This window comes from Oncorhynchus mykiss, chromosome 8, assembly GCF_057628025.1.
Source record: "Oncorhynchus mykiss isolate SJ-2025 chromosome 8, ASM5762802v1, whole genome shotgun sequence".
Taxonomy (NCBI): domain Eukaryota; kingdom Metazoa; phylum Chordata; class Actinopteri; order Salmoniformes; family Salmonidae; genus Oncorhynchus; species Oncorhynchus mykiss.
Window position 1 is genome coordinate 3,014,555 of NC_143029.1, and position 13,477 is coordinate 3,028,031.

Below are 13,477 nucleotides of genomic sequence, written 5' to 3' on the forward strand. Positions count from 1 at the left end.
TCTGTTGATGATGCTAGTTGTATCAGTTGATGAAGCTCGCTGTATCGTGTTTATGAAGTTAGCTGTATCTGTTGATGATGCCAGCTGTATCTGTTGATGATGCTAGCTGTATCTGTTGATGAAGCCAGCTGTATCTGTTGATGATGCTAGCTGTATCTGTTGATGAAGCCAGCTGTATCTGTTGATGAAGCCAGCTGTATCTGTTGATGAAGCTAGCTGTATCTGTTGATGAAGCCAGCTGTATCTGTTGATGAAGCCAGCTGTATCTGTTGATGAAGCTAGCTGTATCTGTTGATGAAGCCAGCTGTATCTGTTGATGATGCTAGCTGTATCTGTTGATGATGCTAGCTGTATCTGTTGATGAAGCCAGCTGTATCTGTTGATGAAGCCAGCTGTATCTGTTGATGAAGCTAGCTGTATCTGTTGATGAAGCCAGCTGTATCTGTTGATGAAGCCAGCTGTATCTGTTGATGAAGCTAGCTGTATCTGTTGATGAAGCTAGCTGTATCTGTTGATGATGCTAGCTGTATCTGTTGATGATGCTAGCTGTATCTGTTGATGAAGCTAGCTGTATCTGTTGATGATGCTAGCTGTATCTGTTGATGATGCTAGCTGTATCTGTTGATGATGCTAGTTGTATCTGTTGATGAAGCTAGCTGTATCTGTTGATGATGCTAGCTGTATCTGTTGATGATGCTAGCTGTATCTGTTGATGAAGCCAGCTGTATCTGTTGATGAAGCCAGCTGTATCTGTTGATGAAGCTAGCTGTATCTGTTGATGAAGCCAGCTGTATCTGTTGATGAAGCCAGCTGTATCTGTTGATGAAGCTAGCTGTATCTGTTGATGAAGCTAGCTGTATCTGTTGATGAAGCCAGCTGTATCTGTTGATGAAGCCAGCTGTATCTGTTGATGAAGCTAGCTGTATCTGTTGAAGCCAGCTGTATCTGTTGATGAAGCTAGCTGTATCTGTTGATGAAGCCAGCTGTATCTGTTGATGAAGCTAGCTGTATCTGTTGATGATGCTAGTTGTATCTGTTGATGATGCTAGTTGTATCTGTTGATGATGCTAGCTGTATCTGTTGATGATGCTAGCTGTATCTGTTGATGATGCTAGCTGTATCTGTTGATGATGCTAGTTGTATCTGTGTGGTATTCAAATCCATCTGACACACACCTTGTATATTTGCTGATGGTTCTCCACATGTAGTGATTTACTAGTTCAGTTTTGTTGTATTCCTGTGTGTGAGAGAATATTATTGTGTTTGTATGGAGTTGCATGAAGTGTGTTTATGTGTGTTACTGAGTGTGTGTTTATGTGTATTACTGAGTGTGTGTCTCTCTCTCCCCCAGCTAAGGACCGTGATGCGGGGCAGTGTCAACTGGACTCAGAAGTTCTGCCTAAAGTGGCCCGCATGACCGTCTCAGGGAAGAAACAGACCATGGGCTTTGACGTGCCGAGGTATAACACACACACACACTATGTTCATCAACTTTTCTCTGAGGCAGACTGGAGAGATAACGACTATAGTAGTTGGGGATGTGAACAGTTGGGGATGTGAACAGTTGGGGAAGGGAACAGGAACTGTTGGGGATGTGAACAGTTGGGGAAGGGAACAGGAACAGTTGGAGAAGGGAACAGGGACAGTTGGGGAAGGGAACAGGAACAGTTGGGGAAGGGAACAGGAACAGTTGGGGAAGGGAACAGGAACAGTTGGGGAAGGGAACAGCAACAGTTGGGGAAGGGAACAGGAACAGTTGGGGAAGGGAACAGGGACAGTTGGGGAAGGGAACAGGAACTGTTGGGGAAGGGAAAAGGGACAGTTGGGGACGGGAACAGTTGGGGACGGGAACAGGGACAGTTGGGGAAGGGAACAGGAACAGTTGGGGAAGGGAACAGGAACAGTTGGGGAAGGGAACAGGGACAGTTGGGGAACGGAACAGGAACAGTTGGGGAAGGGAACAGGAACAGTTGGGGAAGGGAACAGGGACAGTTGGGGAAGGGAACAGGAACAGTTGGGGAAGGGAACAGGAACAGTTGGGTAAGGGAACAGGAACAGTTGGGGACGGGAACAGTTGGGGAAGGGAACAGGAACAGTTGGGGAAGAGAACAGGAACAGCTGGGGACGGGAACAGTTGGGGACGGGAACAGGAACAGTTGGGGAAGGGAACAGTTGGGGAAGGGAACAGGAACAGTTGGGGAATGGAACAGGAACAGTTGGGGAAGGGAACAGGAACAGTTGGGGAAGGGAACAGTTGGGGAAGGGAACAGGAACAGTTGGGGACGGGAACAGGAACAGTTGAGGAAGGGAACAGGAACAGTTGGGGAAGGGAACAGGAACAGTTGGGGAAGGGAACAGGAACAGTTGGGGAAGGGAACAGGAACAGTTGGGGAAGGGAACAGGAACAGTTGGGGAAGGGAGCATGAACAGTTGGGGAAGGGAACAGGAACTGTTGGGGAAGGGAACAGGAACTGTTGGGGAAGGGAACAGGAACAGTTGGGGAAGGGAACAGGAACAGTTGGGGAAGGGAACAGGAACAGTTGGGGAAGGGAACAGTTGGGGAAGGGAACAGGAACAGTTGGGGAAGGGAACAGGGACAGTTGGGGAAGGGAACAGGAACAGTTGGGGAAGGGAACAGTTGGGGAAGGGAACAGGAACAGTTGGGGAAGAGAACAGGAACAGCTGGGGACGGGAACAGTTGGGGACGGGAACAGGAACAGTTGGGGAAGGGAACAGTTGGGGAAGGGAACAGGAACAGTTGGGGAAGAGAACAGGAACAGCTGGGGACGGGAACAGTTGGGGACGGGAACAGGAACAGTTGGGGAAGGGAACAGGAACAGTTGGGGAAGGGAACAGGAACAGTTGGGGAATGGAACAGGAACAGTTGGGGAAGGGAACAGGAACAGTTGGGGACGGGAACAGGAACAGTTGAGGAAGGGAACAGGAACAGTTGGGGAAGGGAACAGGAACAGTTGGGGAAGGGAACAGGAACAGTTGGGGAAGGGAACAGGAACAGTTGGGGAAGGGAACAGGAACAGTTGGGGAAGGGAACAGGAACAGTTGGGGAAGGGAACAGTTGGGGAAGGGAACAGGAACAGTTGGGGAAGGGAACAGGGACAGTTGGGGAAGGGAACAGGAACAGTTGGGGAAGGGAACAGTTGGGGAAGGGAACAGGAACAGTTGGGGAAGGGAACAGGGACAGTTGGGGAAGGGAACAGGAACAGTTGGGGAAGGGAACAGGAACAGTTGGGGAAGGGAACAGGAACAGTTGGGGAAGGGAACAGGGACAGTTGGGGAAGGGAACAGGGACAGTTGGGGAAGGGAACAGGGACAGTTGGGGAAGGGAACAGAGACAGTTGGGGAAGGGAACAGGAACAGTTGGGGAAGGGAACAGGAACAGTTGGGAAAGGGAACAGGAACAGTTGGGAAAGGGAACAGGAACAGTTGGGGAAGGGAACAGGAACAGTTGGGGACGGGAACAGGGACAGTTGGGGAAGGGAACAGGAACAGTTGGGGAAGTGAACAGGGACAGTTGGGGAATGGAACAGGAACAGTTGGGGACGGGAACAGGGACAGTTGGGGAACGGAACAGGAACAATTGGGGAAGGGAACAGGGACAGTTGGGGAAGGGAACAGGGACAGTTGGGGATGTGAACAGGGACAGTTGGGAAAGGGAACAGGAACAGTTGGGGAAGGGAACAGGGACAGTTGGGGAAGGGAACAGGAACAGTTGGGGAAGGGAACAGGAACAGTTGGGGAAGGGAACAGGAACAGTTGGGGACGGGAACAGGAACAGTTGGGGAAGGAAACAGGAACAGTTGGGGAAGGAAACAGGAACAGTTGGGGAAGGGAACAGGAACTGTTGGGGAAGGGAACAGGAACAGTTGGGGATGGGAACAGTTGGGGACGGGAACAGGGACAGTTGGGGAAGGGAACAGGAACAGTTGGGGAAGGGAACAGGGACAGTTGGGGAAGGGAACAGGGACAGTTGGGGAAGGGAACTGGAACAGTTGGGGACGGGAACAGGGACAGTTGGGGAAGGGAACAGGGACAGTTGGGGAAGGGAACAGGAACAGTTGGGGAAGGGAACAGGGACAGTTGGGGAAGGGAACAGGGACAGTTGGGGACGGGAACAGTTGGGGAAGGGAACAGGAACAGTTGGGGAAGGAAACAGGAACAGTTGGGGATGGGAACAGGAACAGTTGGGGATGTGAACAGTTGGGGAAGGGAACATGAACAGTTGGGGAAGGGAACAGGAACAGTTGGGGAAGGGAACAGGGACAGTTGGGAAAGGGAACAGGAACAGTTGGGGAAGGGAACAGGAACAGTTGGGGAAGGGAACAGGAACAGTTGGGGAAGGGAACAGGAACAGCTGGGGAAGGGAACAGGAACAGTTGGGGACGGGAACAGTTGGGGAAGGGAACAGGAACAGTTGGGGAAGAGAACAGGAACAGCTGGGGACGGGAACAGTTGGGGACGGGAACAGGAACAGTTGGGGAAGGGAACAGTTGGGGAAGGGAACATGAACAGTTGGGGAAGGGAACAGGAACAGTTGGGGAAGGGAACAGGGACAGTTGGGAAAGGGAACAGGAACAGTTGGGGAAGGGAACAGGAACAGTTGGGGAAGGGAACAGGAACAGTTGGGGAAGGGAACAGGAACAGTTGGGGAAGGGAACAGGGACAGTTGGGGAAGGGAACAGGGACAGTTGGGGAAGGGAACTGGAACAGTTGGGGACGGGAACAGGGACAGTTGGGGAAGGGAACAGGGACAGTTGGGGAAGGGAACAGGAACAGTTGGGGAAGGGAACAGGGACAGTTGGGGAAGGGAACAGGGACAGTTGGGGACGGGAACAGTTGGGGAAGGGAACAGGAACAGTTGGGGAAGGAAACAGGAACAGTTGGGGATGGGAACAGGAACAGTTGGGGATGTGAACAGTTGGGGAAGGGAACATGAACAGTTGGGGAAGGGAACAGGAACAGTTGGGGAAGGGAACAGGGACAGTTGGGAAAGGGAACAGGAACAGTTGGGGAAGGGAACAGGAACAGTTGGGGAAGGGAACAGGAACAGTTGGGGAAGGGAACAGGAACAGCTGAGGAAGGGAACAGGAACAGTTGGGGACGGGAACAGTTGGGGAAGGGAACAGGAACAGTTGGGGAAGAGAACAGGAACAGCTGGGGACGGGAACAGTTGGGGACGGGAACAGGAACAGTTGGGGAAGGGAACAGGAACAGTTGGGGAAGGGAACAGGAACAGTTGGGGAAGGGAACAGGAACAGTTGGGGAAGGGAGCATGAACAGTTGGGGAAGGGAACAGGAACTGTTGGGGAAGGGAACAGGAACAGTTGGGGAAGGGAACAGATGGGGAAGGGAACAGGAACAGTTGGGGAAGGGAACAGGGACAGTTGGGGAAGGGAACAGGAACAGTTGGGGAAGGGAACAGTTGGGGAAGGGAACAGTTGGGGAAGGGAACAGGGACGGTTGGGGAAGGGAACAGGAACAGTTGGGGAAGGGAACAGGAACAGTTGGGGAAGGGAACAGGAACAGTTGGGGAGGGGAACAGGGACAGTTGGGGAAGGGAACAGGGACAGTTGGGGAAGGGAACAGGGACAGTTGGGGAAGGGAACAGAGACAGTTGGGGAAGGGAACAGGAACAGTTGGGGAAGGGAACAGGAACAGTTGGGAAAGGGAACAGGAACAGTTGGGAAAGGGAACAGGAACAGTTGGGGAAGGGAACAGGAACAGTTGGGGACGGGAACAGGGACAGTTGGGGAAGGGAACAGGAACAGTTGGGGAAGTGAACAGGGACAGTTGGGGAATGGAACAGGAACAGTTGGGGACGGGAACAGGGACAGTTGGGGAACGGAACAGGAACAATTGGGGAAGGGAACAGGGACAGTTGGGGAAGGGAACAGGGACAGTTGGGGATGTGAACAGGGACAGTTGGGAAAGGGAACAGGAACAGTTGGGGAAGGGAACAGGGACAGTTGGGGAAGGGAACAGGAACAGTTGGGGAAGGGAACAGGAACAGTTGGGGAAGGGAACAGGAACAGTTGGGGACGGGAACAGGAACAGTTGGGGAAGGAAACAGGAACAGTTGGGGAAGGGAACAGGAACAGTTGGGAAAGGGAACAGGAACTGTTGGGGAAGGGAACAGGAACAGTTGGGGACGGGAACAGTTGGGGACGGGAACAGGGACAGTTGGGGAAGGGAACAGGAACAGTTGGGGAAGGGAACAGGGACAGTTGGGGACGGGAACAGGGACAGTTGGGGAAGGGAACAGGGACAGTTGGGGAAGGGAACAGGAACAGTTGGGGAAGGGAACAGGGACAGTTGGGGAAGGGAACAGGGACAGTTGGGGACGGGAACAGTTGGGGAAGGGAACAGGAACAGTTGGGGAAGGAAACAGGAACAGTTGGGGATGGGAACAGGAACAGTTGGGGATGTGAACAGTTGGTGGAAGGGAACATGAACAGTTGGGGAAGGGAACAGGAACAGTTGGGGAAGGGAACAGGGACAGTTGGGAAAGGGAACAGGAACAGTTGGGGAAGGGAACAGGAACAGTTGGGGAAGGGAACAGGAACAGTTGGGGAAGGGAACAGGAACAGTTGGGGAAGGGAACAGGAACACTTGGGGAAGGGAACAGGAACAGTTGGGGACGGGAACAGTTGGGGAATGGAACAGGAACAGTTGGGGAAGAGAACAGGAACAGCTGGGGACGGGAACAGTTGGGGACCGGAACAGGAACAGTTGGGGAAGGGAACAGGAACAGTTGGGGAAGGGAACAGGAACAGTTGGGAAGGGAACAGGAACAGTTGGGGAAGGGAACAGGAACAGTTGGGGAAGGGAATAGGAACAGTTGGGGAAGGGAACAGGAACAGTTGGGGAAGGGAACAAGAACAGTTGGGGAAGGGAACAGGAACAGTTGGGGAAGGGAACAGTTGGGGACGGGAACAGGGACAGTTGGGGAAGGGAACAGGAACAGTTGGGGAAGGAAACAGGGACAGTTGGGGAAGGGAACAGGGACAGTTGGGGAAGGGAACTGGAACAGTTGGGGACGGGAACAGGAACAGTTGGGGAAGGGAACAGGAACAGTTGGGGAAGGGAACAGGAACAGTTGGGGAAGGGAACAGGGACAGTTGGGGAAGGGAACAGGAACAGTTGGGGAAGGGAACAGGGACAGTTGGGGAAGGGAACAGGAACAGTTGGGGAAGGGAACAGGAACAGTTGGGGAAGGGAACAGGAACAGTTGGGGAAGGGAACAGGAACAGTTGGGGAAGGGAACAGGAACAGTTGGGGAAGGGAACAGGAACAGTTGGGGAAAGGAACAGTTGGGGAAGGGAACAGGAACAGTTGGGGAAGGGAACAGGGACAGTTGGGGAAGGGAACAGGAACAGTTGGGGAAGGGAACAGGAACAGTTGGGGAAGGGAACAGGGACAGTTGGGGAAGGGAACAGGGACAGTTGGGGAAGGGAACAGGGACAGTTGGGGAAGGGAACAGGGACAGTTGGGGAAGGGAACAGAGACAGTTGGGGAAGGGAACAGGAACAGTTGGGAAAGGGAACAGGAACAGTTGGGGAAGGGAACAGGAACAGTTGGGGACGGGAACAGGGACAGTTGGGGAAGGGAACAGGAACAGTTGGGGAAGTGAACAGGGACAGTTGGGGAAGGGAACAGGAACAGTTGGGGACGGGAACAGGGACAGTTGGGGAAGGGAACAGGAACAGTTGGGGAAGGGAACAGGGACAGTTGGGGAAGGGAACAGGGACAGTTGGGGAAGGGAACAGGGACAGTTGGGGATGTGAACAGGGACAGTTGGGAAAGGGAACAGGAACAGTTGGGGAAGGGAACAGGGACAGTTGGGGAAGGGAACAGGAACAGTTGGGGAAGGGAACAGGAACAGTTGGGGAAGGGAACAGGAACAGTTGGGGAAGGGAACAGGAACAGTTGGGGACGGGAACAGTTGGGGACGGGAACAGGAACAGTTGGGGAAGGAAACAGGAACAGTTGGGGAAGGGAACATGAACAGTTGGGAAAGGGAACAGGAACTGTTGGGGAAGGGAACAGGAACAGTTGGGGAAGGGAACAGTTGGGGACGGGAACAGGGACAGTTGGGGAAGGGAACAGGGACAGTTGGGGAAGGGAACAGGGACAGTTGGGGAAGGGAACTGGAACAGTTGGGGACGGGAACAGGGACAGTTGGGGAAGGGAACAGGGACAGTTGGGGAAGGGAACAGGAACAGTTGGGGAAGGGAACAGGGACAGTTGGGGAAGGGAACAGGAACAGTTGGGGACGGGAATAGTTGGGGAAGGGAACAGGAACAGTTGGGGAAGGAAACAGGAACAGTTGGGGATGGGAACAGGAACAGTTGGGGATGTGAACAGTTGGGGAAGGGAACATGAATAGTTGGGGAAGGGAACAGGGACAGTTGGGGAAGGGAACAGGGACAGTTGGGAAAGGGAACAGGAACAGTTGGGGAAGGGAACAGGAACAGTTGGGGAAGGGAACAGGAACAGTTGGGGAAGGGAACAGGAACAGTTGGGGACGGGAACAGGAACAGTTGGGGAAGGGAACAGGAACAGTTGGGGAAGGGAACAGGAACAGTTGGGGACGGGAACAGTTGGGGATGGGAACAGGAACAGTTGGGGAAGGGAACAGGAACAGTTGGGGACGGGAACAGTTGGGGACGGGAACAGGAACAGTTGGGGACGGGAACAGGAACAGTTGGGGAAGGGAACAGGAACAGTTGGGGAAGGGAACAGGAACAGTTGGGGAAGGGAACAGTTGGGGAAGGGAACAGGAACAGTTGGGGAAGGGAACAGGAACAATTGGGGACGGGAACAGGAACAGTTGAGGAAGGGAACAGGAACAGTTGGGGAAGGGAACAGGAACAGTTGGGAACTTAATATTTTCTTATCGCTTACTTGTTTCAAGTGTTTTGTTTTTTTGTTGATATTTTCTTAAAACTGCATCGTTAAGGGCTTCTAAGTAAGCATTTCACTGTAAGGTCAACACCTGTTGTATTCGGTGCATGTGACTAATTACATTGGATTTGAACTGGAACACTTAGGGACAGAAACGGCGACATCACATCATCTAGCTAGACCCAGGTCCTGTAGCAGACTGCTGCAGCCTCATCAATAAAGGGTTCATTCCAGAGAGGACATTAGGGGACAGAGACATTAGGGGACAGGGACCGTTGGGGACAGGGGCAGAGACATTAGGAGACAGGGGCAGAGGCATTAGGGGACAGGGACAGTTGGTACAGGGTCAGTTTGAGACAGGAACAGAGACATTAGGGGACAGGAACAGGGACATTAGAAGACAGGGACATTTTGGGACAGGGAATGTAGGGGACAGGGTCAGTTTGAGACAGGAACAGAGACATTAGGGGACAGGGACATTTTGTGACAGGGATTTTAGGGGACAGGGTCAGTTTGAGACAGGAACAGAGACATTAGGAGACAGGGACATTTTGGGACAGGGTCAGTTTGAGACAGGAACAGAGACATTAGGGGACAGGGACATTTAGGGGGCAGGGTCAGTTTGAGACAGGAACAGGGACATTAGGGGACAGGGACAGACAACACACCCTGATCTCCTTCCTATGCCACTACTGTGCATCTAAAACCATTAAAACCTCTAAAAGTTTAAGCAGTTGGTGGGGGGGGGGTACCAAGATAACATAATTGTTTTAAGATCATTTAGCTCTTTGATTTGGAATTTTAGGACCCCTTTTGGTATCCCCCCAAAAAATAACAAAAATAATGATTTGATAAAATATTACATTTTGCCTTTACTACTATAGGCCTACTCATTCAAGGGTTTTTCTTTATTTTGACTATTTTCTACATTGTAAAATAGTATTGAAGACGTTAAACTATGAATGAACACATATGGAATCATGTAGTAACCAAAAAAGTATTCAACAAATAAAAATATATTCTATATTTGTGGTTCTTCAAATAGCCACCCTTTGCCTTGATTACAGCTTTCAACACTTGGCATTTGGCATTCTTGGCATTCTCTCAACCAACTTCATGAGTATGTCACCTGGAATGCATTTCAATTAACAGGTGTGCCTTCTTAAAAGTTAATTTGTGGAATTTCTTTCCATCTTTATGCATTTGAGCCAATCAGTTGTGTTTTGACAAGGTAGGTTTACAGAAGATTATGTCAAGACCAGGTCCATATTATTTCAAGAACAGCTCAAATAAGCAAAGAGTCAGTCAATCTGGAAAATCTCAATACATTTTAGGGTCTTCAAGTGCAGTCGCAAAAACCATCAAGCGCTATGATGAAACTGGCTCTCATCAGGACCACCACAGGAAAGGAAGACCCAGAGTTACCTCTGCTGCAGAGGATAAGTTCATTAGAGTTACCAGCCTCAGATTGCAATCCAAATAAATGCTTCATAGAGTTCAAGTAACAGGCACATCTCAACATCAACTGTTCAGAGGAGACTGTGAATCAGGTCGAATTGCTGCAAAGAAACCACTACTAAAGGACACCAGTAAGAAGAAGAGACTTGCTTGGGCCAAGAAACACGAGCAATGGACATTAGACCGGGGGAAATTTGTCCTTTGGTCTGATGAGTCCAAATGTGAGTTTTTTGGTTCCAACCGCCCTGTCTTTGTGAGACGTGGTGAACGGATGATCTCTGCCTGTCTTTTTCCCACTGTAAAGCATGGAGGAGGAGGAGGATGTGTTATTATGTGGGGTGCTTTACTGGTGGCACTGTCAGTGATTTATTTAGAATTCAAGGCACACTTAACCAGCAAGGTTACCACAGCATTCTGCAGCAGTACACCATCCCATCTGGTTTGGGCTTAGTCCCACTATCATTTGTTTTTCAACAGGACAATGACCCCAAATACACCTTCAGCCTGTGGAAAGGCTATTTGACCAAGAAGGAGAGTGATGGAGTGCTGTATCAGATGACCTGGCCTCCACAATCACCCGACCTCAACCCAATTGAGATGGTTTGGGATGAGTTAGACCGCAGAGTGAAGGAAAAGCAGCCAACAAGTGCTCAGCATATGTGGGAACTCTTTCAAGACTGTTGGAAAAGCATTCCAGGTGAAGCTGGTTGAGAGAATGCCAAGCGTGTGCAAAGCTGTCATCAAGGCAAAGGGGGAAATATTTAACACTATTTTTTTCTTCGTCAAATGGTGAAGAATCTCATAAAATATAAAATATCCAGTTGAAGTCAGATGTTTACGTACACTTAGGTTGGAGTCAATAAAACTTGTTTTTCAACCACTCCACAAATTTCTTGTTAACAAGCTATAGTTTTGGCAAGTCGGTTAGGACATCAACTGTGTGCATGACAGAAGTAATTTTTCCAACAATTGTTTTCAGACAGATTATTTCACTGTATCACAATTCCAGTGTGTCAGAAGTGTACATACACTAAGTTGACTGTGACTTTAAACAGCTTGGAAAATTCCAGAAAATGATGTTATGGCGTTAGAAGCTTCTGATAGGCTAATTGACACCATTTGAGTCAATTGGAGGTGTACCTGTGGATTAGAGGTCGACCGATTAATCGGAATGGACGATTAATTAGGGCCAATTTAAATGTTTTATAACAATCGGAAATCGGTATTTTTGGGCGCAGATTTTTCAAATATTTTTTATACCTTTATTTAACTAGTTAAGAACACATTGTTATTTTCATGATGGTTGATATTACTAGATATTATCTAGCGTGTCCTGCATTGCATATAATCTGACTGAGCATAGAAGCATCTAAGTATCTGACTGAGCGATGGTAGGCAGAAGCAGGCGCGTAAACATTCATTCAAACAGCACTTTAGTGCGTTTTGCCAGCAGCTCTTCGTTGTGCGTCAAGCATTGCGCTGTTTATGACTTCAAGTCTATCAACTCCCGAGATGAGGCTGGTGTAACCGAAGTGAAATGGCTAGCTAGTTAACGCGCGCTAATAGCGTTTCAAACGTCACTCGCTCTGAGCCTTCTAGTAGTTGTTCCCCTTGCTCTGCATGGGTAACGCTGCTTCGAGGGTGGCTGTTGTCGTTGTGTTCCTGGGTCGAGCCCGTGGAGGAGCGAGGAGAGGGACGGAAGCTATAATGTTACACTAGCAATACTAAAGTGTCTGTAAGAACATCCAATAGTCAAAGGTTAATGAAATACAAATGTTATAGAGGGAAATAGTCCTAGAATTCCTATATTAACTACAACCTAAAACTTCTTACCTGGGAATATTCAAGACTCATGTTAAAAGGAACCACCAGGTTTCATATGTTCTCATGTTCTGAGCAAGGAACTGAAACGTTAGCTTTTTAATATTGCACTTTTACTTTCTTCTCCAACACTTTGTTTTTGCATTATTTAAACCAAATGGAACATGTTACATTATTTACTTGAGGCTAAATGGATTTTATTGATGTATTATATTAAGTTAAAATAAGTGTTCATTCAGTATTGTTGTAATTGTCAATATTACAAATAAATAAATTTTTAAAAATCGGCCGATTAATCGGTATCGGCTTTTTTGGTCCTCCAATAATCGTAGTCGACCTCTACTGTGGAGGTGTACCTGTGGATATATTTCAAGGCCTACCTTCAAACTCAGTGCCTCTTTGCTTGACATCAGCCAAGACCTCAGAATTTTTTTTTTAAGACCTCCACAAGTCTGGTTCATCCTTGGGAGCAATTTCAAAACGCCTGAAGGTACCACGTTCATTTTTACAAACAACAGTACGCAAGTATAAACACCATGGGACCATGCAGCCATCATACCGCTCAGGAATGAGACTCGTTCTGTCTCCTAGAGATGAACGTACTTTGGTGCAAAAAAGTGCAAATCAATCCCAGAACAACAGCAAAGGACCTTGTGAAGATGCTGAAGGAAACGTGTACAAAAGTATCTATATCCACAGTAAAACGAGTCCTATATCGACAACCTGAAAGGCCACTCAGCAAGGAAGAAGGCACTGCTCCAAAACCGCCATGAAAAAGCCAGACTACGGTTTGCAACTGCACATGGGGACAAATATTGTACTTTTTGGAGAAATGTCCTCTGGTCTGATGAAACAAAAATAGAACTGTTTGGCCATAATGACCATCGTTATGTTTGGAGGAAAAAGAGGGATGCTTGCAAGCTGATGAACACCATCCCAACCCTGAAGCACGGGGGTGGCAGCATCATGTTGTGGGGGTGCTTTGCTGCAGGAGGGACTGGTGCACTTCACAAAATAGATGGCATCATGAGGGTGGAAAATTATGTGGATATATTGAAGCAACATCTCAAGACATTAGTCAGGAAGTTAAAGCTTGGTCGCAAATGGGTCTTCCAAATGGACAATGACCCCAAGCATACTTCCAAAGTAGTGGCAAAATGGCTTAAGGACAACAAAGTCAAGGTATTGGAGTGGCCATCACAAATCCCTGACCTCAATCCTATATAACATTTGGGGCAGAACTGAAAAAGCGTGTGCGAGCAAGGAGGCCTACAAA

General features: G+C 49.3%; 1 protein-coding gene across 2 annotated transcripts in view; it reads left to right on the forward strand.

Moving 5' to 3' along the window:
• Positions 1–13,477, forward strand: part of LOC110532856 (HBS1-like protein) — a 100,456-nt gene that overhangs the window by 49,000 nt on the left and 37,979 nt on the right. For both annotated transcript variants that reach the window (XM_090183076.1, XM_090183077.1), the window contains exon 5: positions 1,352–1,460. In XM_090183076.1, coding sequence (XP_090039202.1) covers positions 1,352–1,460 — 109 coding nt within the window. The remainder of the gene's footprint in view (positions 1–1,351; positions 1,461–13,477) is intronic.